General features: G+C 42.1%; 1 protein-coding gene across 1 annotated transcript in view; it reads right to left on the minus strand.

The window, feature by feature from the left end:
• The window catches only part of LOC144679989 (piezo-type mechanosensitive ion channel component 2-like), a 1,019,816-nt gene that overhangs the window by 37,426 nt on the left and 958,665 nt on the right, over nucleotides 1-23,725 (minus strand). The window contains exons 44-50 of the mRNA XM_078541050.1: nucleotides 21,998-22,212; nucleotides 21,601-21,759; nucleotides 13,662-13,809; nucleotides 12,659-12,847; nucleotides 11,817-11,909; nucleotides 7,071-7,243; nucleotides 1,835-1,951 (exon numbers count right to left, since the gene is read on the minus strand). Coding sequence (XP_078397176.1) covers nucleotides 1,835-1,951; nucleotides 7,071-7,243; nucleotides 11,817-11,909; nucleotides 12,659-12,847; nucleotides 13,662-13,809; nucleotides 21,601-21,759; nucleotides 21,998-22,212 — 1,094 coding nt within the window. The remainder of the gene's footprint in view (nucleotides 1-1,834; nucleotides 1,952-7,070; nucleotides 7,244-11,816; nucleotides 11,910-12,658; nucleotides 12,848-13,661; nucleotides 13,810-21,600; nucleotides 21,760-21,997; nucleotides 22,213-23,725) is intronic.

A 23,725-nucleotide genomic window follows, 5' to 3' on the forward strand; every position in this document is an offset into this window, starting at 1 on the left:
TTGCCCCTTGCTGTGGTAGAGGGAGCAGAAGTGCTCTCTAGATATCCTAGTTGAGTACAACATTCTACTGAGTGCCCTGTTCCATTTTCCTCTGCGCACAGCTTCCCCCCTCTGCTGCCTGTGCTCCACTTCCCTGTTGCACGGTAGCCCATGAGGGACTGCAACTATAGATCCCATGAGTGATAACAGACTTTCTGCCGACAAGCCTTCAAACTCCACTGAACTCATTAGAAACTTACAGCACCACTCTATTTGACTCTAACAAATTTTCAACTCCTCCAACAACACTATAAAGTACATCCACTCACTCTGCAAAAGCAAGAGAAAGCCAAAAGCACCTCATCTGAGGGCAATTAGGGATGGGCAATAAATTCTGGCCTGGCCAGCATTTAGGGTCATGCAGCTGATGCACGTTCATTGTTCAAGCAAGAAAGTTAAAAGGACCTGCAAGGTCCAAAATCGCAGGTCAGGTGCCAAATTAGTGTTGGACACTGAGAAACATCACAATCTGCATGCCTCTGGTGCATGCACAGCACGCTTGTGCTAGTGCCCTTTCAATCATGGCATGCTGTTTATGTTGTCAGACTGTTTCCCTGACATCTAGCCATGAATGAGTTGCAATTTCTATCAGCTAAACATTGAAAAGAACAAATTCATCACGTCTGGTCCAACCAGAAATGCTATACCCTCACTGTCAATTTTCCAGACTTTGTCGGAAGCCGAACCAGGTTGTTCACAACATTGACATCTGGTTATCCTTGAGCTGAGCTTTCAAGTCAATGTGCTCTCCATCATAAAGAGCCTATTTCCATCTAAAATAACCCATGTCCGCTCCTACATCAGCACATCTGCTGATGAAAACCTCAGTCATTTGTTACTTCCAGACTAAAATAGTCCATTGTTCCCATTTTCCATAAAATATTATTGATTTCATCTAAATTTCTGTTTCCTGCATGCAATCCTGCACAGTCCCATTTGCTCATCACCCTGTTCTTGCTGACCTACATTGGCTTCAGAGATCCTAAAGCCTCAAATTTAAAATTTTCATTCCTGCGTTAAAATCCTGCAATGGCCACACTCCTCCATATCATTTCTCCAGTGCTGCAATTGCCCCTCCCTTCACCATACCCATCCTCCCCAAACACCAAGCTCCCTGTTCCACTATTGCATTCCTCCGACTTTCAACACACTCACCTCCCATCCCGCCCCACCCCACCTACTGATGGTCATGTTGTTGCAATTATTTTCCTAAACCCTGCCAGCACCACCTTCGCCTTCATTATCATCTATAAAACCTACTACTTTGACCCAGTGTTGGTCACCCCTACTAATATTTGGCTCAACAAAACTCTATTTCCCTTGTGCTTCTATGAAGCCTCTTGGTACATTTTTCCACATAAACAGTATATAAATGAAAGATGCTGCTCTTGTAAAAACCTTAAACCCATTCATTGTATTTAAGAAATTTTCAAGGTATTCTCATTGTGCTAAATAAAGAAACATCTTAACAAAATATATTGTAAATAAATCCCGTTGTCATATGGCATGATGGAATTGCTCTGGTTCTGAATTGCTGTTAAAAGTACATTTAGAAAGAATGTGCTCACCATATGGTTACATTCAGAAAAAAGAACAATTCTTCCCCTAAGATCAGATAACAAAACTCAAAGTCCAAACCTTAGCATTGTATGACAGAAATATAGATGCCAGAAATGGAAATGTTGGATTTTTTTAAACCAGTTTTGCATTTAATATAAAGATTATTGGTTGGAAACATAAATAGAATCATGAAATAGTGGTTTTGAACTTAAGTTAAATGAAATGATTAACTTACACAGGTTTGTTCTCATTTCCTTCCATCAATGCAGCAAGTCCTAATCTGGCCTGCGGTTGAATATCAAACGAGAGTTTATCGGAAGCAATTTCTGATTTTCCACCAAGACTGACATTCCTGTGAATTGAAAGTACTGAAAGCTGATTGTAATGTATACCATGAACATTAACCTGCCTACTGTGTTACAATAAGCATAGGATCATAAGGTGAATACAGTGAAGTGGTTTACTTTGACTAGAACAAGGCGTTAACAATGTTACAAGTTGAAATTGTTCTGCTTCGTTAAAAATGTATAAACCAAACATAACAATTTAAGTTTTCGTAATAGAGGAATATGATGAAATTCTAGGAAAGAAATATATCATAATTTATTTTCATGCAACAAAGAGCTGAATTTTATAGTGGGCTTTGCAATCCTGAGATTGAGCCAAAAAGCGGGTTGCAAGCCGGCACTTGCTGACAGCAGGACTGGTTTGATAATTTTACCATTGGGTCATGCAGCCTCCTAATTGGTAAAGCAACAACTAAAATTTAGGGCCCCACAGAACAAAGGGGAAAACCCTCTGGGGATATAGTTGGAGCCATGGGATGTTGCCTTTCATGTCCACGGCCTCCTTTTTGGGCCATGGAGCTATTTGCTCCACTAGCATCCCAGGTTGCCACAGGGGAGCTATTTCTAAGAATCTGGCAGCCCATGGCTGCCTCCTACCTGCCACTGGGAAACCTTCCCAGTGGTGGGACAGCGACGGGGAACTGACCCAAAAGGGTTCCCCACTATTTTACCATCCCCTCTGCCTCTGTTCCCACTGCCTGGGAATCAGTAAAATTCAGCCCATAATCTCTATTATAATGCTGTTAAAGCTTTGCTCGTGATTTGTAATGAAATATTAAGTGGGTACAATGTAACGAAAAATAGTTGATGCAGTATCTTCATAGTAAAAAGATGATTAGTAGCTGGATGTTATTTTTCAGGTGATCATTTGGCCGATTCCTAACCAAGGGAGTAGAAATCCAATTAGTTTGACTGGTTCAATTGCCTGATTCTGGAGAACAATGACACAAGCAAATGCATGAGGCAAAATAAGAACCCAGCAGAAGAGAGCAAAAAAGCAAAGGATAATCTGCTGCATGCCAATGCAGCTGGGCAGGAAATAAATTATGGAAGTGCTAAATACAAGCTAGGGTTAGTCAAGGCAAAGCCATCGTGTAAAGGAAGGAGACAACAGCAGAAAGTCTACAACTATCAATCACAGTCTTCAGCAGAAGTGACATTAATAATGACAGTAATCCCTGCCACTATTGAAGGCTTTCACTCATCATTTCACACCAAGTGAGATTGCTTTAAGCAAGGAGGCACACAGATGTGAACTTAATACACAAATTGCAGGAAATCACTATCTACCATGGGGGAGGGGGTGGGGGGAATATTCTTATATAGTGCACTATCATGAAGAACATAAATGCTCAAGTAATTCACTGGTCAGATGATGCATTTGGTGGCCAGACACATCAAAATCTGCCAAAATACTACCAGGTGAAGAATGCCCTGGAGATGAAAATCACATTGGGCTGAATTATCCCCCTGTCGGGGGTGGTTGTGCGGGGGCGGGCGGGAGCGGGCACGAACCTGATTGGTGCCCCTGATCAGGTGCGTGCTGCCATTTTACGCGGGCTGGCCAATTAAGGCCCACCCAGCGTGATGCTCGCCCAGAAGCGCTGAGCGCTCTCTGTGTGGGCAGGGTGGAGGAGGCAGGAGATTCCCTGAGTCAGGTCCTGCGCTCTTTCGTGCAGTGTCGCACGTTACAGTGTCACATGAGCTGGGACATGTCAATGAATTTTTTTGAAAATTTTTGAACACTTCATGAAACCTCATTCCATCCGTGGATGAGGTTTCATGAAAAATGCAAAGGCCACCTGGGCTCTTCGCCTGCCTGCCAACCTTAAGGTTGGACGGGCAGCTCATTTAACTATTTTAATTAATTTTTTGTTTGGTGGGCGAGCAGCCAAGTCGGCTGTGTGCCCACCGAAATGAAAATCTAAATGACGCGTGGTGACATCAGGACGCCCGCCCAATGTCACCGTGCGTCATTTTACGCGTCGGCGAGCAGGCCCCGTCCCCGCTCAGCAACCAGAAATTTCTCCCCATTGTTTAGCAGGTCATCAGAATGGTGAGTTGTAAAAAAATCCTGGTTTGGAGATTCAACAGAGTGACCCTGAGCAGGCAAGATATTGAATGAAAACTGTTTAAATTTTTACATTTTCAATTCCAAAGTGCAGGAAGCACACATTCCAGTCATTGTTGCTCACTATTTTAAGTGCCAGATATCCAGTCACATACCAGTGGAGTGCAAGAGTATCACAAAATGATAATTCATTCTCAGGATGTGGCTGTGACTGACAAGGCTGGTATTTATTATTCATCTATAGTTTCCCTTGAGAAGTTGATGGTGGACCTCCTTCTTGAGCCATTGCAGTCTGTATAATGAAGGTGCTTCTACGATGTTGTTAGTTGAGGGTTCCAGTATTTTGATAGAGCAATGATGAAGGAACAACAATATATTTTCAAGTTAAAATGATGTATGACTTGGAGGAAACTTGGAGGTGATGTTGTTCCCACATGCCAGGTGCTACCAATGAAACCTTGGTAAGTTGCTGTAATGTATCCTGTAGATAGTACATAGTGGTGGAGGGAGTGGATGCTTAAGATAGTGGATGAGTGGGATCAATAAAGCAGACTATTTTGTCCTGGATGGTGCTAAGCTTAGCAGCTGGGGGTCAGCGGTCCTGGTGGAATTCAAACTGAGCATCAGTAAGCTGATTATTGGTGGATAAATGAAGCTTGAGAGTACTATTGACAGCATTTTCCATCACTCTCAACAGATTGAGGATAGACTAATGGGTGGTAATGGTCAGATTAGGTTTTTGTAAACAAGACATAACTGGGAAATTTTCCACTATGTTGAGTAAATACCAGTGTTGTAGTTATACTGAAATAGCTTGGCTGGAATCACAGCTAGTTCTGGAACACAAGTCTTCACAACTACAGCTGAGATGTTGGAGGGGCATGTAGTCTTTGCTGTATCCAGTGTGTCCACCTTTCTTTGATAACACAGGGAGTAAATTGAATTGGCTGAAGACAGGCATCTGTAATGCTGAGGGCTTCAGGTGGAGGCCATGATGGATCATCCACTTGGCACTTCTGGCTGAAGATGGTTGCAACTGCTTCAACCTTTTCTTTTGCCCTTACATGCTGGGCTCCACCATCACTGAGGATGGGAATATTCATGGAGTCTCCTTCTCCTGTTAATTGTTTAATCACCTACGCTACTCATGACTAGGTGTGGCAGAGCGGCAGAATTTTGACTGATCAACCAATTTGGTTGTGGGATTGTTTTGCTGTTTATGGCATATTGTTTTCTTGGTTTAGCATTTATACGGTCCTGTATTGTAGGTTCACTAAGTTTTCAGGTATGCCTGGTGATGATTATGGCATTCCTTTCTGCACTGCTAGTTGAACCAGGGTTCATCAGCTGGCTTGATGTTAATGGAGGAGTGCGAAATATGCTATGAAGCTATAGATTGTACTGAAATACAATTCTACTACTGTTGATAGCACACAGCTCTTCATGGATGCCCAGTTTTGAGCTGCTATATTCTGACCTTAATCCACCTCACTTAGTACAGTGGTATTGCCACACAACATTTTGGAGGGTGCTCTAAATGAGAAGATGGGAATTGGTCTCCACAAGTACTTTGTGGTGGTCACTCCTGACAATGCTATTAGACAGATGCGCCTGCAACAAGTAGGCTGGCAAGGACAAGGTTCAGTATTTTATTCCATGACCTCCATCTGGCAGCTGTGTCCTTCAGGAATCGGCCAGTTCAGTCAGTGGTGGTACCATCAAACCACTCTTGGTGGACATTGAAATTCCTCATCCAAAATGCATTCTGTTCCCTTGCTACCCTCGGTTCCTCCCGCAGCTGGTGCTCAAAAATGAAGAATACTTCAAAGGTGTCTTCAATGGGAAGTAAAATCAGCCAAGTGTCAGATGGATGGTCGATCTGATCACTTCAATTTCTCACTGGGTGGGTTAAATTAAACTCACCTAGTTTCTTTTTAAACTGCCGTTATGCAACATTCCAATTTAAATATTATTAATGGATGCAAACAATGGTAAATTTCTGAAACATCTTCCATTTTTCATGTATATGCAGTTAATTAAATGCATTTCACTTCTTACCTACTGGAACATGAAACTGGCATAAAATGTACTGAACAGATTATTTCGCTGAAAGGTGATACTTTGCAACACTCGTACTAAGTCACTTGATAAGCAACGTTGTATACCTTTAGCTGGTATTCATCCTATCATCTTACTATGTGACCATGTTCCACATGTCCACCACAGAACAACAGAATTAAACAACAAAGTGAAACATTTTAAAGAAATGTTTAGTATATTCTACACATCATGGTAAAGGTCAAGACTTAAGTTCATCCTAAGTATTTGAAATTGACTTAAGTTATAGACTGGGATTTTCTGGTGCTGTGTTCACCAATACGTGATTTTTCATTCACTCATTTTAATGGATGGAAAAGTATGAGGTGACTTTACGTAGCAGCAGAAAATCCTGGTTATGCTTTCTTGATGCTACAATTGTCTCACTGTTATGTAAATCACAAAATAAATATTAAATCATATCAGGTACTTCCTCAACAGCACCTTCAGGAATGGTAGCCATTACTAGAGCTGCACCTGGAGGAAGAGGAAGATAGATGTGTGCCCTCACAATCACCTAAGTGGGGTCTGGGGGCACTGGTGCCAGATGGGCAGACTCCATTGGGGGAGGAGGGGATTGGTGAGTACGGACAGTACCATTGCCATTTGTGGGAGGGGAGGGGCGGGAGGAGCGCTCTTGGTGGGTCAATGAATGTCCGAAAAAGAGGGCTCTCCCCCACTTCCTGGTGCTTGCTGGTGGACTTCCTTTGCCACTGGTTCTATGCCAGTGGAAGCGTGAAGAGGCCTTTATAGTGGCTCAGTTGGACTCTGGGCAGGAGGGCCATCTGCCACCTTCCCTGCAGGATGGCATGGCAGCAGTAAGGTGATAGGCGCACTGCCCCACCACTGACCTGCACCATTTTATGTGCCAACTTACTCTCAGTCTGTCTGGTAAAACCCGGCTTATCATGTGTACACTTAAATTTACTAGCAAACAAAAATTCATACTATTTTACCTTTGAACAGACCAAGATACAACAATGGAGATTTTTGAAGCATTATCATTTAATTCTTCTATCATCTTCGTCCGACTTGGTGGACTGATAGTCCAGAGAGAATTTGAATTTCCTTCAAGTTGCGCAATCAGAATGTCTTCTTTCATGTATGCATCCAGAAACTGCATAGCAGCCTAAGAAAATATATAATTAGCTCTTCAGTTCACTGTGAATGTTATCACTATCAACTTCACTTCACTTCCAGAGAATTAACAAAGATGTTATTTTTGGTGATTCAATGGGGACAGCTTTCATCTTCAGGAGTAATTCAGTTCTAATTTATTTAGCACTGCTTTAAGATCTATTTGAATCTCAACTGCAAACTGCTTTCAATTTTCTTGTCTAAGTTCACAACTCCTGATGCAAACTCAGGTTGATCTCTGCATGACACTATCGATAGGAGAGGATAATGCACCGTAAAGGGATGGCGCAATTACAATGGGCAGAATTTTCTGGCCTCATCTGCCGCCAGGGTCATTTGGTCCTGCCGAAAGTCAATGGGCTTTTGGCTGGTCCACCAAATCTCCCACGGAGGATTCTGCCACAACAAAGCCAGAAAATCCTGGCCAATGAGTGGGACAAAAATTCAGAAAATTTCTGAACAGCCTTATCAGATATGTCATAAGATGATATGTAGTCTTTGGGGGGAAGAAATTAAGGGGTGGGAGTTCAAGATGAAGGAAAAGAGAGCCTGATGCATAGACATGAGCCTGCAGACAGATGATAGCCCCAGCTTTTAGATTTCACTTTGATTGGCTGCTGAGTGCTACTGAGAAGCATGTGAGGAAAGTTACCTTTTGTAGCATTCCACAATACCACCTTGTAAGGTCAGCACTAGAGTACAAAAAGGTACAGTCAACTTTCAAATAACAGCTGACCTTTATTGTACCTGAACTCATGTAAGCCCTTTGCTGCCTCGTATCCTTAGAACACATGGCACAATTTAGCAATTAATTGCTTGATAGTACAGAACTTGAGTATTGCTGAAAAGAGAGACACACTGTTGAATCTTTACACCTTGCACACATCAGGACATATGCAAGAATGCCAAATTTCAAAGGGTGCAACAATTTATAGTGCATGAGAGAAAGGTGCTGATCGGCTGGCAAGTTGGCTCTGATTGGTTGAGGTGTTGCCATGGCAAATGCACCAAGGGGCAATTGTTCTCCAGGCTTCTTTTAAATTCAAAAAAGATGCAATGTCTGGACATATTCCTTTTGCCTGCACAGGACAGGTCCCTCCATATGAATATATGTAGGTTCTGGCAAGCGTAAGTGAGCCACATTGCGAGCTTGACTGATAATCTTAAATTGACTATTAGTGTAATTCTTAGCATACACAGAATTGTTCAACAAGTGCTGCCCAATCACGGAATCACATTATGTTCTGAGTTTTTCAAGCAGGAGTTGGTTGAGTATGCTCAGTACTCTGCCAGCTGCGAACAATTGAAGGGACGTGCTGTTTGATATGATCAGCCAATTGTTGGGACTTACGACTTACGTACCTGGCATCACACTGACACTGAAATTCAGGTACTATATTACTCATTTGCACTGTAGGCAGAACGTCTTTTTGAGTGGGGCTTGACAAATCTTCATAATTATATCTGAAAGTGTACCTGAACGTGCACAATTGCTGTGAAAGGTCTGATAATTGTTTTTGGATAAGAATGATGATCTGGCACATTGGGTAAAGGCATGATATAATGTAATTTTAAGACTATGTAGAACAGCAGTTTCTATGTACAATGACTTATCTGTGCTGATTTTGCTAATCATACATAGGGCATCAATCAGGGCTACAGCTAATTTTAGTGTTTCTGGGTTGATAGGTCCGTGGTTGACCTTGCCGCTCCACTGCCAATTGAGTTCCTTATGTGGACAATTAATGACCAATTAAGGGCCTCATCCAGCTGCCACTGTTATTAATCCAGCTGTGGGCAGGCCTATTGGCATGTTGTATACACGTTAAGTAAACCTGTGTGATTTGCGGGGGTGGGGGAAACCCTCCTTCAAAGGCATTCAGTGCCTGCTCAAGGGACCTGGCTTTAGAAAGTGGTGGGGTGGAGGGGTGACGGGGAGACCCACTGAGAGCACCCCAAAACCCGTGAACGCACCCCACGAATGAGAGCACCCCAAAACCCGTGAATGCACCCCACGAAAACCCTCCCACCATACTTACCTGTGGCCTGGCTCAGTCTTCGATCCTGGGCCTCCAGTGGGTGTCTTTTCAGCAGCAGCCGCCACCTCTCCCGTGCTGCTGCTCTGATTGGCTTGCAGTTTTTGGTAGGTGAGACCTCAGCTCCCAGGGTCCTGAACCCAGCTAAAGGTCCGCCTCTGGCCTCTTCATATCCTGGCTGGCTAATCGTTCGGCAGACCTTCCGCAAAGAAGGCAACATGGGCTCTCCAACCGGCAAGCGAGACCCTTGCCAACCCCATAATATTCAACCCAATCCAATAATCCCCGTGGAAAAGTGAGTCAGTGTCAAAGTCATTTGGGGGCAGGTTTAGACTCAGCTGTGATGCCTGTCACAATTGGTTAGGCTGCACTCACAGAAGTACATTTGGTGAGGTACTATTTGACTTGCAGCAAAAGTTAACTCTGTCAAAAGTTGTGGGAAGAAAACTGGAAGGTGGGTGGTGGTGAGCCAACAATCCTGAAGATCAATTTTAAGCTTAACATTCCAGGTGGTAAACTGATTTAGTAGATTGTCTGTCCTGTATAGATTTGTGAGTTTTAATTCCAATAACTTCAATAGAATCAAAATTGGGTGAATTTACTAATAGGTGGCCTATCCCCTCTGTCAAATTTGGAGACACAAATCTATCCTTCCATTTCACAGAATCACAGAATTGTTACAGCCATTTAGCCCATCGTGTCTGCACCGGCTCTCCAAATGAGCAATTCACTTGGTGCCATTTTCCTGCCTTCCCCCACAACCCTGCACATTCTTCCTTTTAAGATAACAGTCTAACTCCCTTTTGAATGCTTCAATTGAACCTGCCTCTGCCACACTCTCAGGCAGTGCATTTCAGACTTTAACCACTTGCTGCGTGAGATTTTCCTCATGTCGCTTTTGCTTCTTTTGCCAATTACTTTAAATCCATGTCCTCTTGTTCTTGATTCTTTCACGGTGGGAACAGTTTCTTCCTATCTAGTCTGTGCAGACCCTTCATAATTTTGAATATCTCTATCAAATCACCTCTCAGTGTTCTTTTCCCAAAGAAAACAGTCCCAACTTCTCCAATCTATTTTCATAACTGAAGTTCCTCATGCCTGAAACCATTCTCATAAATCTTTTCTGTACTGTCTCCAATGCCTTCACATCCTTCCTAAATAGCGGCACCCAGAACTGGACATGATACTCCACCTGAGGCCAAGCAAGTGTCTTCTACAAGTTCAACATAATCTCCTTGCTCTTGTACTCTATGCCCCAATTAATAAAGCCTAGGTTACTATTTGCTTTATTAACTGCTGTCTCAACATGTTCCACCATCTTCAATGACTTATGCACAAGTGCACCCAGGTCCTTCTGCTCCTGCACCCGCTTCAGAATTGTACCCTTTATTTTATATTGTCTCTCCATGTTCTTCCTACCAAAATGAAGCACTTCACATTTCTCTGCATTGAACATCATTTGCCAACTGTCTGCCCATTCCATCAACTTGTCTACATCTTTTACAAATTCTAAACTATCCTCCTCATGGTTCACAATTCTTCCAAGTGTTAAGAAAACAAGAATTTGTAATATTTTTCTTCTGTTAATAACCCTGGCATATTTTATGTACTGGAAGTCAGGCTGTAATTGGATTAAGAGCTAGAGTGACGGCAAGGGTCTAAAGTCAACAGTAAGAAGTTGTTTTGATATGTTAATGAACCAAGAGGAACTTCAATCAGAGTTTTACATAAAGCAACAACAGGAGTATTTTTGAATTGAGTTGTTGTAGTTTAAAGGGGGATGGATATATGCAGATTGTAAAAGGTGTAAGTAAGGTACAGATAGGATAAGTTTGTTTTTATAAGTCTAAGAGCTAAAGCAAAGAACAATTTAATCAAGTCTGGGAAGAAAACATTTCTAAAGAGACTGGTTGAGGCAATGCAGAGATCAAAGTAAAGGAAGGTATTTAAGGAAATACTGATGCCTAGGTGAGGGGAGTTGCTCAGATCTCCCAGAAGACAGCAGGATAGCTGGCCAGAACTCCAAGAAGACAGTGTGAACAAGGCCAGACCTGAAGACCCAATTGCTGTCAGCCTCAGAGGACACCCCAAGGAAAAGAAGCACTGTGCGGTAAAAATTACTGGAAATCTATAGGTTTAAAAATTTATAAGGATAGTTACCAAACAGAAAAGGGAAAGGTTAGCTCTGAGGGTAGTTAAGTTAAGATTTGTGGAACTGTTTTAAAGTACTGTTTAATGATTAAAGTCATTCTTGTGTTTAAGCATAATTGTGTTTTATTTGTTTTTCCTTTATTCTTTTAATAAATGTTTACCTTACTATAAAATCATCACAAGTAGTCTGGGACATCACTTCCTGATTTCAGAACCACTCCTCATACTATACAAATTGCAGAAAACTGTTTTGGCAGCTGTTCAAGTTTCACTCTGGGATTTGAGAAGCTCAGGATTTACCATCCATCATGCCATAACACAAATTTCATATCATCTGAAAAATTTGAAAGTGTGCCACAATGTGCAAAAAGTACTTACAGGATTATCGTTAAATTTCCTTAAAAGTTTGTTGTACTGACTTGCATTAAAATCTTGCAGCTGCTTCTGCTGGGCACTCATTGTAAAGATAGGCTTGAGGAAAAGAACACAGATTTGAATATGGCACCTTGTATTAAAAATGCACCACAAGAGAAACTCACAGGAGAGTAATACAATAGGCAGTGATTTTTGTCTTTAGGTGAAAAAACAGTTCATGAGCTATATGGAGTCTACAGGACAGGAACAGACCATTCAGACCTACTGGGCCATACTGGAGTTCATTCCTTACATGAGCCTTCCCAACTCTCCTATTTTAGCCCCTAAAGATCTGCCCAAAACCACTTGTCTTTTCACTCCCATATAACGGAGGATTGCATTATGTTTCCAGAATGCAGTCTAGCCTACTCAGTTCAGTGAGAAGCTGAGCTGCCTCGCTATTGGTTGTACTATATCAATATGTTCAGAATAGGTTTATTTTAGTAACAGATATAATACTTTTGACTGTCTTTAACTAACTCAAGAGAAAACTGCAAGTTAAATCAATTTTGTGACAAAGGAATTTTGAATTGGACTTAATTTCCCTTCCTCTTCACATAAATCATTCTGAGTAATATGCATTTTATTGTGCTCTGTTGGAATTTGGCTTAAATTAATTATTTGCTTTTCTTCACACTTCTGAGATCAATTAATAAAAAGGATCCAACTGAAAGTTGTTACAAGTGTGGAGTTCTTTGTATGGAGAAGAAAGCTAGCTTTACGCAGTCTACTTCACACCTTATTGAATAAACTTAGTTTACATTAGTGCACAATTTGGGTTAGAAAGGATACAGCCTTTGTTTTACCTGATAACCTCCAATGGTTATTGTGACAGAAACATCCAAAGGTTTGTTTGTCACACCAGCGACAGATTTGATTAAGGACATGAAGAGGAGTGGAAACCACACAATGCATATTAGCAAGAAGACGATAAGGCCACCCATGCCATATTTCACAACCTTCTTTTTCTTCTGTCCACGTGGCTGGGGATATCTCTGTAATGAAACCCAAATGAAAGGTAAAAAAGCAGATCAATAAACAAGAAATCTTGTAGCCATTTTGGTAAGGGCCTTAAAATGAATGACCCATGCACCTGTCATAAACAGGCCATGCAAATACAGACTGGATGATATCAATAATGTCAAACCTGAAGGCATCAATCATGCTTAGAAAAACTCTTCATAATTTAGCAGTAATTAGCTGTCAATCTCATTCAGAGAGGTCCCTGAATGGTTGGTATTGGAAACAGAAAAAAATAAGTCTTCCTGTAGTTTGCACCCTCTTTTGAGGGTAGGCTGAGCTTTGTTGTTGGGGTTGTGTAGAGGCAACTGCATCCATCAGTAGATGATCTTGGTGTAGGTGATGCTGACATTGGATGCCTAAAATAGGAAGAGTTCCATTCCTCAACACTGACACCCCTCACATGAGAAGCGTTTAAAAAGTATTAAAGCAAATGAATTAATTTAAAATAGTCTGCAGGATGGATCTTATATATTTTGTGCTGTTGAATTGTAAAATGTTTTATCTCCTCTCATCCACTAGCCCATCACCCCCGCTTCATGACTACATAGATCCTGAGGCACATAGACCATTATACAAGCATATACATTGTGTCAATAACTGTTTTGCAAATGTGAAATATGAAAATGTGCAACAGTACTAACATATAAAACAATGCATAACTCCGAGAAAAGTAACTTAATGACTGTTCCAGAAAACTATCAAACTATTAAATGAATAAATGTTTCTTTTGTTCAAAAATGTAATCGTGGACATTTTTGAACTGTGAATTATATGTTTCATTCCTACCTTCTCAGATTCACGCCAGCACTTCAGAATAAAAATATGGGCATAAATGTCCTCTATACAGATCCAACTTGAGAGGCTAAGAGTTGTGTCTGTCCAGACCCAGTCCATCACTGCTCTGAGCTCAGTCAGGAATGGAACTAGTCGAAATCTGCAAAGACAATGTTACATCAGAACTGAGCAGGTATCTGGGACCAGATAATTAATAAAATTTAATTGATTCCACAAGCATGCTTACATCACTCCAGAATGTGCTAACTAAGTGTGCTCTGAGTCAGTAGTTCTCAGACAAGGAAGGAACACTATAGGATAGCCTCAGCACGTAGGGTAGTTAAGAGAAAAGAGTTAACTAAGGTCCCTACTCCTGGTCACTCTCTAGTCACTCCTGTTGGAAAGTCAATGGGAGTGAAATTGATCTTCAATAGCAGTGTGGAATGCATTCATAATAAATCAGCATGTTTTATATAGTGCCCAAATTTTTTTCCCATTGAAGTTAATAAAAACTAAGATAGAAGGAGTGGTAAAAGGGGCTGCTGATACACTATGAATGTTTTTCCTTCTATTGGCTAACACCAATTTTAACTTTTTAAAATTCTTTCATGGCATCACTGGCTAGGCCAGCATTTATTACCCTTCTCTAATTGCTCTTGAGAAGGTGGTGGTGAGCCGCTTCTTGAACCACTGCAGTCATGTGATGTAGGTACACCCACAGTGCAGTTAAGAAGGGAGTTCCAGGATTTTGACCCGGTGACAGTGAAGGAATGGGGATATAGTTCTGGGTCAGGATGGTTTATGGCTTGGAGGGGAACTTGCTTTCCCATGGGTGGCTTTCTCATGCATCTGCTGCCCTTGTCCTTCAAGATGGTAGAGGTTGCAGGTTTGGAAGGTGCTGTCTAAGGAGCCTTGATGAGTTCCTGCATGGTACACACTGCCACTGTACATTGGTGGTGGAGAGAGTGAATGTTTAATATGATAGGTGGAGCGCCAATCAAGTAGGCCGCTTTTGCCTGGATGGTGGCGAGCTTCTTGAGTGCTGTTGGAATGCACTCATCCAGGCAAGTGGAGAGTATTCCATCATGTTCCTGACTGGAGCCTTGTAAACAGTGGACAGGCTTTGGGGAGTCAAGAGTTGAATCGCTAGCTGTGGAATTCCCAGCTTCTGACCTGCTCTTGTATTTATTTGGCTGGCCTAGTTCAGTTTCTGGTCAATGGTATCCCCAGGATGTTGATAGTGGGGGATTCAGCGATGGTAATGCCATTGAATACCAAGGGGGGATGATTGGATTCTCTTTCATTGGAGGTGGTCATTCCCTGGCACTCATGTGGTATAAATATTACTTGCCACTTAACAGCCCAAGCCAGAATGTTGTCCAGATCTTGCTGCATATGTATGCTTCAGTGTCTGAGGACTTGCAAATGCTGCTGAACATTGTGCAATCATCAGCAAACATTTCCACTGCTGACCTTATGATGGAGAAAAGTTCATTGATGAAGCAGCTGAAGATTCTTGGGCCAAGGACACAGTCCTGAGGAACTCCTGCAGTAACATCCTGGAACTGAGATGACAGAACACCAACAACCACAACCATCTTCCTTTGTGCTAGGCATGACTCCAAGCGGAGGATTTTCCCTCCGATTTCCATTGGCTCCAATTTTGCTAGGGATCCTTAATGCCACACTCGGTCAAATGCTGCCTTGATGTCAAGGGCAGACACTTTTGCCTCACCCCTCCTGAGCTCAGCTATTTTGTCCATGTTTGGACCAAGGCTGTAATGAGGTCAGGAGCTGGGCTCTGCCAGTAACCAGCGCAAGTGAGCAGGTTATTACTGAGTAAGTGCCTCTTGACAGCCATCACTTCGCTGATGATTGAGAGTAGTATAATGGGGCAGTAATTGGCTGGGTTAGATTTGTCCTGCTTTTGTGGACAGGACATAACTGGGCAATTTTCCACATTGCTGGGTAGATGTCAGTGTTGTAGCTGTACTGGAACAGCTTAGCTCAGGCATAGCTAGTTCTCGAGCATAAGTCTTCAGTATTATTGCCGGAAAGCTGACAGAGCCCATTGTCTTTGCAGTATCCAGTGCCTTGAGCCATTTCTTGATATCACATGGAGTAAGTTGAATTGGCTGAAGACTGGCATCTGTGAAGCTGGAGATCTCAGTAGGAGGCCAAAATGGATCATCCACTCGGCACCTCTGGCTGAAGATGCTTCAGCCTTGTATTTTGTACTGATCTGCTGGGGTCCCCCCTCATTGAGGAAAGGGATACTTGTGGAGCCCCCACCTCCAATGATTGGTTTATTTGTCCACCACCATTCACGATTGGATGTGGCAGGACTGCAGAGCTTAGATCTGATCCATTGGTTGTGGGAATGTTGAGCTCTGTCTGTTGCATGCTGCTTCTGCTGTTTGGCATGCAAGTAGTTCTGTGTTGTAGCTTCATTAGGTTGACACCTCATTTTTAGGTATGCCTGGTGCTGCTCCTACATGCCCTCTGCACTCTTCATTTGAAACAGGGTTAATCCCCCATGCTTGATGGTAATGGTAGAGTGGGGGATATGTCGGGCCATGAGTTTAAAGATTGTGGTTGAATATAATGCTGCTGCTGATCATGGCCCACAGCACCTAATGGATGCCCAGATTTAGGTTGCTAGACCTGTTCGAAATCTATCCCATTTAGCATGGTGGTAGTGCCACATAACATGATGGAAGGTATCCTCAGTGTGAAGCTGGGACTTTGATTCCACAAGGACTGTGCAATGATCAATCCTACCGACATTGTCATGAACAGATGCACCTGCAACAGGTAGATTGGTGAGGATGAGGTTGTCTGTTTTTCCCTCTTGTTGGTTCCCTCACCACCTGCCGCAGACCCAGTCTCGCAGCTATGTACTGTAGGGCTCGGCTAGCTCTGTCTGTGGTGGCACTACCGAGCCACTCTTGGTGATGTACATTGAAGTCCCCCACCCAGAGTACATTTTGCACCTTGCCACCCTCAGTGCTTTCTCCAAGTGGTGTTCAACATGGAGGAGTACTGATACATCAACTGAGCGGGGTGGTGGTGGAAGTGGTAGGTGGTAACCAGGAAAAGCTTTTCTTGCCCATGTTTGGCCTGATGAGACTTATGGGAAGTGGAGTCGATGTTGAGGACTCCCAGGTCAACACCCTTCTGACTGTATATCACTGTGCTGCTGCCTCTGGTGGGTCTGTCCTGTCGGTGGGACAGGACATACCCAGGGATGAAAATGGTGGTGTCTGGGACATTATCTGTAAGGTATGATTCCATGAATATGAGTTTGTCATGCTGTTTCTTGATTAGTTTGTGTGACTGCTCTGCCAAGTTTGGAAATGCCATTGAATGTCAATGGTGATGGTTAGATTCTCTGTTGTTGGAGATGGCCATTGCCTGACACTTGTGTGGCACAACTGTTACTTGCCACTTGTCAGCCCAAGCCTGGATATTGTCCAGATCTTGCTGCATTTGGACGTGGACTGGTTCAGTATCTGAGGAGTTGCGGATGGTGCTGAACATTATGCAATCATCAGTGAACGTCCGAGCTTCTGACCTTATGATGGAAGAAAGGTCATTGATGAAGCAGCTGAACACGGTTGGGCCAAGGAAACTACCTTGAGGAACTCCTGCAGTGATGTCCTGGAGCTGAGATGATTCGCCTCTAACACCAACAACTATCTTCCTTTGTGCTAGGTATGAATCCAACCAGGGGAGAGTTTTCCTCCTGATTCCCTTTGACTCCAGTTTTGCTAAGGCTCCTTGATGGTCAAATGCTGCTTTTATGTCAAGGGCAGTCACTCTCACCACACCACTGGAGTTCAGCTCATTTGTCCATGTTTGAACCAAGGCTATAATGAGGTCAGGAGCTAAGTCATTGTATTGGGAAAATCTATTATTAAAGAGGTAGTAACAGGACACTTAGAAAATCATAGCATTAAATGATTTATAAACAGGAGTAGGTCATTCAGCCCTTCAAGCCTGCTTTAATATGATCATGGCTGATTTGGTTGTGGTCTCAACTCCACATTGCTGTCTGCCCCCCCATAATCCTTGTCTATCAAAAGTCTGTCTAATTCTGCCTTGAATAAATACAATGACTCAGCCTCCATTGCTTTCTGGGGAAGAACATTCCACATAATAATGACCATCTGAGAGAAAAAAATTCACCTCATCTGCATCTTAAATGGTAGACCACTTATTTTTAAACTGTGTCCCCTGGTTCTAGTCTCCCCCATAAGGGGAAACATCCTCCCAGTACCTACCCCATCAAATCCCATCAGGATCTTATATGTTTCAATAATATCACCTCTCATTCTTCTAAATTCCAATGGGTGTAGGGCCAACCTGTTCAACTTTTCTTCTTAAGCTCCTCATCCCAGGAAGGAGCCGAGTGAACCTTCTCTGCTTCTAACGCAATTCTATCTTTTTTCAAATAAGGAGATTAAAACTGTACATTGTATTCCAGATGTGGTATCACCAAGGCCCTGTATAACTGCAGTAAAACTTCCCTACTGTTATAGTCCATTCCCCTTGCAATAAACACCAACATTCCATCTGACTTCCTAATCACTTGCTGCATCTGCATACTAACCTTTTGTAATTCATGTACCAGGACACCCAGATCCCTCTGTACTACTGAGTTCTGCAATCTCTCTCCATTTAAATAGTATACTGCTCTTCTATTCTTCCTGCTAAAATGTACAAGTTCATATTTTCCCACATTATATTCCATCTGCCAAATTTTTTTCCTCTCACTTAACCTGTCTATATCCCTTTGCAGACTCTCTGCTTCCTCTTGACAACTTTCCTACCTATCTTGATGTCATCAGCAAATTTAGTTATCATACATTCATTTCTTTCATCCAAATCCTTGATGTAAATTGTAAATAGCTGAGGCCCCAGCACTGATCCCTGTGGCACTACACTTGTTACAGCTTGCCAACTTCTCTGCATCCTGTTAGCTAACCAATCCTCTTTCCATGCTAATATGTTACCCCCTACACCATGTAATGCTATCTTGTATAGTAACCTTTGATGTGGCACCTTATCAAATGCCTTCTGGAAATCCAGGTACACTAAATCTACAGGTTCCCTATCAATCAAATGAGATCCCAGACTTTCATTAGCTTGTTAAAACAGGTACACACAATGGCTTTATTGATAGGATTACAACCTTTTTTTTTCCTGTGATCAATTTTATCACTGGCTCAATGTTTACTTACAGAAAATAGAGGTGTCAAGTGTTTATAGTTTCTGTTATTGATACTTTAAGGGTCTGGTTGGTTAACACTTTTATAGGGTTGCAGTAACAACAGTTTTCTAAAGAAAGTTATGAATGGCTATTTTTAAGCATTTATATATTCATATTCATATGCCATTGTTACTATAGGGTTCATTGGTTCTGTACAGAGTGTATACTTGATGAAAGGGCATGCAAGTGCTAAGAATTAGGAGGCTATGAGGGGACAATGGGGGTGGGTGGGGGCAGGGATGGGCATGGAGACTGTGAGTGGTCATTGGACATGGGTGGGGGAATGAGTTCACATGGAGAGTATGAAGGGCCATTGGGGGTGGGTGGAAGGGCATGGCTTGGCATGGATGGGACCTGGGGAGTGTGTGGAGGGGATGAGGGGGTGTGAGGGGTGAGGGTTAGAGGGCTAGAAGGCCTAATATTTTACAAAGCAAGTGGGATGAACTCCCAGAGAACTGAGGAGAGCCTTTTAACCAGCCCACTTCGGTACTCGGCAGCTCCTGTGGCTGTCACTGATCTGCGTTGGGTGGCAGCGAGCTCAACTCTATCCTAAACCCACTCTCCCCAGAATGAAAATCATGCAGCTTAGGGCACTTTTTCCCAAGGTGTGTGTGCCGAGTTGGGAAATTTCCCGACGTGATGTACCCATTTCTAAGATGGAAACGCAGCCCCAGGTCTCAATGCAGAACAGGAGTGTGGTGATGAGAAGCACTCTGTACACTAGAACTATTGTTGACATGACTCTGTTGTCATGCTTGCTGCTGTAGTTTATAGAAAGCTGAGTTGGCACAGCTGATCCAGTGTTGGATCTCTTCGTCAATGGTGATCTTTTGAGAGAGGTGGCTGCCAAGGAATGGGAAGTGCTTAACATGTAAACTGTAACTTGTGAAGTGCCACAGGGATCATTGTTGGTGCCTCACCTATTTATAAGCTATATTAATGACTTGGATGAAATGATGGACTGCATTGTAGACAAAGTTGCTGATGATACAAAGAAAGGTATGAAAGCAAGTTGTGAAGAGGATACAAAGAGTTTGGAAAGGGATATAGATAGGTTAAGTGAGTGAGCAAAAGTTCGACAGATGGAGTATAATGTGGAAAAAAAATGTGAGGAAGTTCACTCTGGCAGGAAGAATATAAAAGCAGAATATTATTTAGATGGAGAGAGACTGCAGATTGCTGCGTTACAGAGGAATCTGGGTGTCCTTGCACATGAATCACAAAAAGCTAGCATGGATGTACAGCAAGTAATTAGAAAGGCAAATGGAATGTTGGCCTTAATTGCAAGGAGCTGGAGTGTAGAAGTAGGGAAGTCTTGTACAACTGTACAGGGTATTGGTGAGACCACGCCTGGAGTACTTTGTACAGTTTTGGACTCTTTACTTAAGGAGTGATATACTAATAGAAGCAGTTCAGAGAAGGTTCACTAGGCGGAATCCTGGGATGAAGGGATTGTCTTATGAGGAAATGTTGAGTAGGTTGAGCCTAAACTCATTGGAGTTTAGAAGAGTGAAAGTTGATTTTATTGATACATATAAGATTGTGAGGGGGCTTGACAGGATAGATGCTAAGAGGCTGTTTCCTTTTGTGGGGGAAATCCAAAACGATGAGGTTGAGTTTGAAAAAAGGGGTTTCCCATTTAAGATGGAGATGAGGAAGGATTTCTTCTCTCTGAGGGTCATTAGTTTTTGGAATTCTCTTCCACAGAGAGCAGTGGAAGCTGGGTCATTGAATATATTGATGGCTGTTGGATTTTTGATTGACAAGGGAGTCAATGTTTATGGGGGACAAGCAGGAAAGTGGAGTTAAGGCCACAACAGATCAGCCATGATCTTATTGAATAGTCAATTAGGCTCAATGGACTGAATGACCCACTCCTGTTCCTATTTCTTATGAAAAGTGATACTACATCATTGAGTAGCCTGTTACTGCTCGCTCTTTTGGGTCAGATACGAAAAATGGCTACTTGGGTGATATACGAGTGGTTAATAGACTACACAAAATTACTTGGAATATTAATGTTTATACATTGATGGGATGTGGGCTTCGCTGCCAAGGCTAGCATTTATTGCCCATCCCTAATTGTCCTTCATTGAGGGCTGTTGTGGGGCTGGAGTGACATGTAGGCCAGACCAGGTAAGGATGGCAGATTTCCTTCCCTAGAGGAATTGTGAACCTGATGGGTTTTTACAACAATCAATGACAGCTTCCTGGTTACCATTACCATTATATTCCAGATTTATTAATTGAATTCAAATTCCGCCAGCTGCCATGGTGGGATTTGAATCAATGTTCCCAGAGAATTAGCCTGGTTCTCTGGATTACTAGTCCCATGACCTTACCACTACGCCACCATCACCCCCTAACTAATTCTATAACGGTACATTAGCTCACGCCAGCACATTCAGAAGATGAGACGTTGAAAGGGTTTATAATTGTTAATGTTTACCAAAAATACCTAAGTATCTCATTGACATCAACTCACCTCCATGTGTTTAAATGGGTTACTGTTTTATTCATTATAAATCTACACATTGTCATCTATATTGATAGCTGTGTGATCTCATGCAATTTTTATTCCATCATTGGGATACTTGGGAAGTAAATTTTGGCAAACATTTAGTCAAACTGAGAAGGTCTATGAATTGAGTTACCATATTTAAGAAGAAATTCTCTTACCCTTGGAAGAGGAACAAGTTGATGTAGTTGTAACTTTTTGTCAGAAAGTTACCAAGCACACGTGTTGGGTAACCACAGCGTATCTGATATGCTGACAATCCAAAGTAAACGCATTTAACAAAGTACCAAATCTGCGCAACTTTGTTCTGGCTAAACCTCCTGTAAGAAAATAACAAAGAAAGCTATTTACAGAGTTCCATGCCAGCATATATAAATACACTATACGTATTTAAAGATTTAAGGACATAATTGATAGGTGATGGTTGAAGACTACATGAAACGTTTGTCAGCTATTATCAAAAGTAATTACTAGCCTACAATTAAATAAGTAATTTGTCTACAGAACCTGAGCTTTTTCTCCCCTTAAAATTTCCGTATAGCTACAATAAGACCTTACCGTTCTGTCACTTTTGGCAAGATAAAGAACATCCAGAAGTGAATTCCAAAAACGAGGATGACTTGAAAGACAACTTTTCCTAAGACTGTCTTTCTGAGATAGAGTGCTCGATCTACCACCATTGTTCCAAATTGAATTATTAACATCACCAAAAATGCCTCTGGCACTTGATCCTCTGACAAAGAAGATGTGATATCGGCAGCTGCTGAATGTTTCTGTAGAAGACAAAACAGGCATCATTGAGCTATTGTCTTCACATGTGCAGTATATCTTTTAGTCAATTGGATCTCAAGATGTAAAGAACCTAATATCAACTGTAAGAGTTTTTCAATCACACTATTGAGAAATCCAGATAAAAAGTATTTTCTTTTGCTTGGCATTGACTTCAAACTCTGCATAGGAACACATCATATCTAGTTAGGACCAAATAACTTAAGTACAAGCCACATATTAAGGGCTCCAAAGTTATATTGGGAATTGCTGGACTTATCAGCTAAGAGTACATATCTCATCAGTAGTTGAAGCTTCAAACTGCTTACACACCTATGACTACCATACTGCTTTGACTGCAGGATTATCTGGCACTTAGCTGAATGGGAGGAATCCTAGCCCCTGTTCAATCAGCAACAATAACCTGGACTACTGGAGCTTGGCTCAGGTACTTGATAAAAAAACAAATCTGCAAGAGGTTATTGGCTCAATTTTGAATTTCCCATGCTAACTTGCAGCCAATTTGATTCCAAGGTAATATTATGGTCAGTCGCTAGCATTAGACCTCTGATAACTGTTGATTTTAGTCCTTGCTAGATGAATAATAAGCACCAGAAATCCCTCCTGAGCAACATGGTGAGCAGCACAACTAAACAAAAAAATAAGAGAGCCTTGCAGGTTTATAGTGCTTTGCATGATGCTGGAATCTCAAAGGGCTTTACAGCCAATAAAATACTCCTTGAAGTGTAGTCACTATTGTAATGTAAGAAAAAAGCAGCCAATTTGCACACAGCAAAATCCTGCAAACAGCAATGAGATAATAAACAGATAATCTGTTTTTGTAATGTTGATTAAGGGATAAATATTAGCCAGGACACCAGGGATAATACCCCTGCTCTTCTTCAAAATAGTGCCAGGGATCTTTTACATCCACCTGATCAGGCAGATGGGTTTAATGTTTCATCCGAAAGATGGCATCTCTGACAATACAGCATTCCCTGAGTATTGCGTGGGGTGTCAGCCTAGATTTATGTCACCTTAAATGTGTGATTGGATTATCACCATCCAGCTGAGTACGGGATAGTCATACATCATACAAGCAGGGGTGTGGATCTTTAGCAGTGACTGCAGACTTCTCTGCAACCCTATCAAGGTGGGTGGATATTGAATCCTGGATATACCAGTACATATTTGCCCAACTTCCATATATTGTTTTTCAGTTGCAGCTGTCCCAAGTCTTGGTTTTCTCATCAGCTGTATGTATTAGTGTGAAGTTGGAAATACACAGAACAGCTTGTGGTTTGATGTTCAAGACACAAAATCCAATGCTATTTGTCACGCCTACTCATCATCAACTGTTTAAACCAGATTCTGTTGAAGCAGACCCTGGCAATAAGAGCTGCACTAGCTGCTTTCTCCCAGCCCCTCCCTGCAATGGGCGGAATGATTTATTGGTGCGGGCTAGGGCATTCTCCCTCACAGCTACTCGCTATGCAACAAATCCACCTTGTAACTTGG

This window comes from Cetorhinus maximus, chromosome 4, assembly GCF_964194155.1.
Source record: "Cetorhinus maximus chromosome 4, sCetMax3.hap1.1, whole genome shotgun sequence".
NCBI classification, from domain to species: domain Eukaryota; kingdom Metazoa; phylum Chordata; class Chondrichthyes; order Lamniformes; family Cetorhinidae; genus Cetorhinus; species Cetorhinus maximus.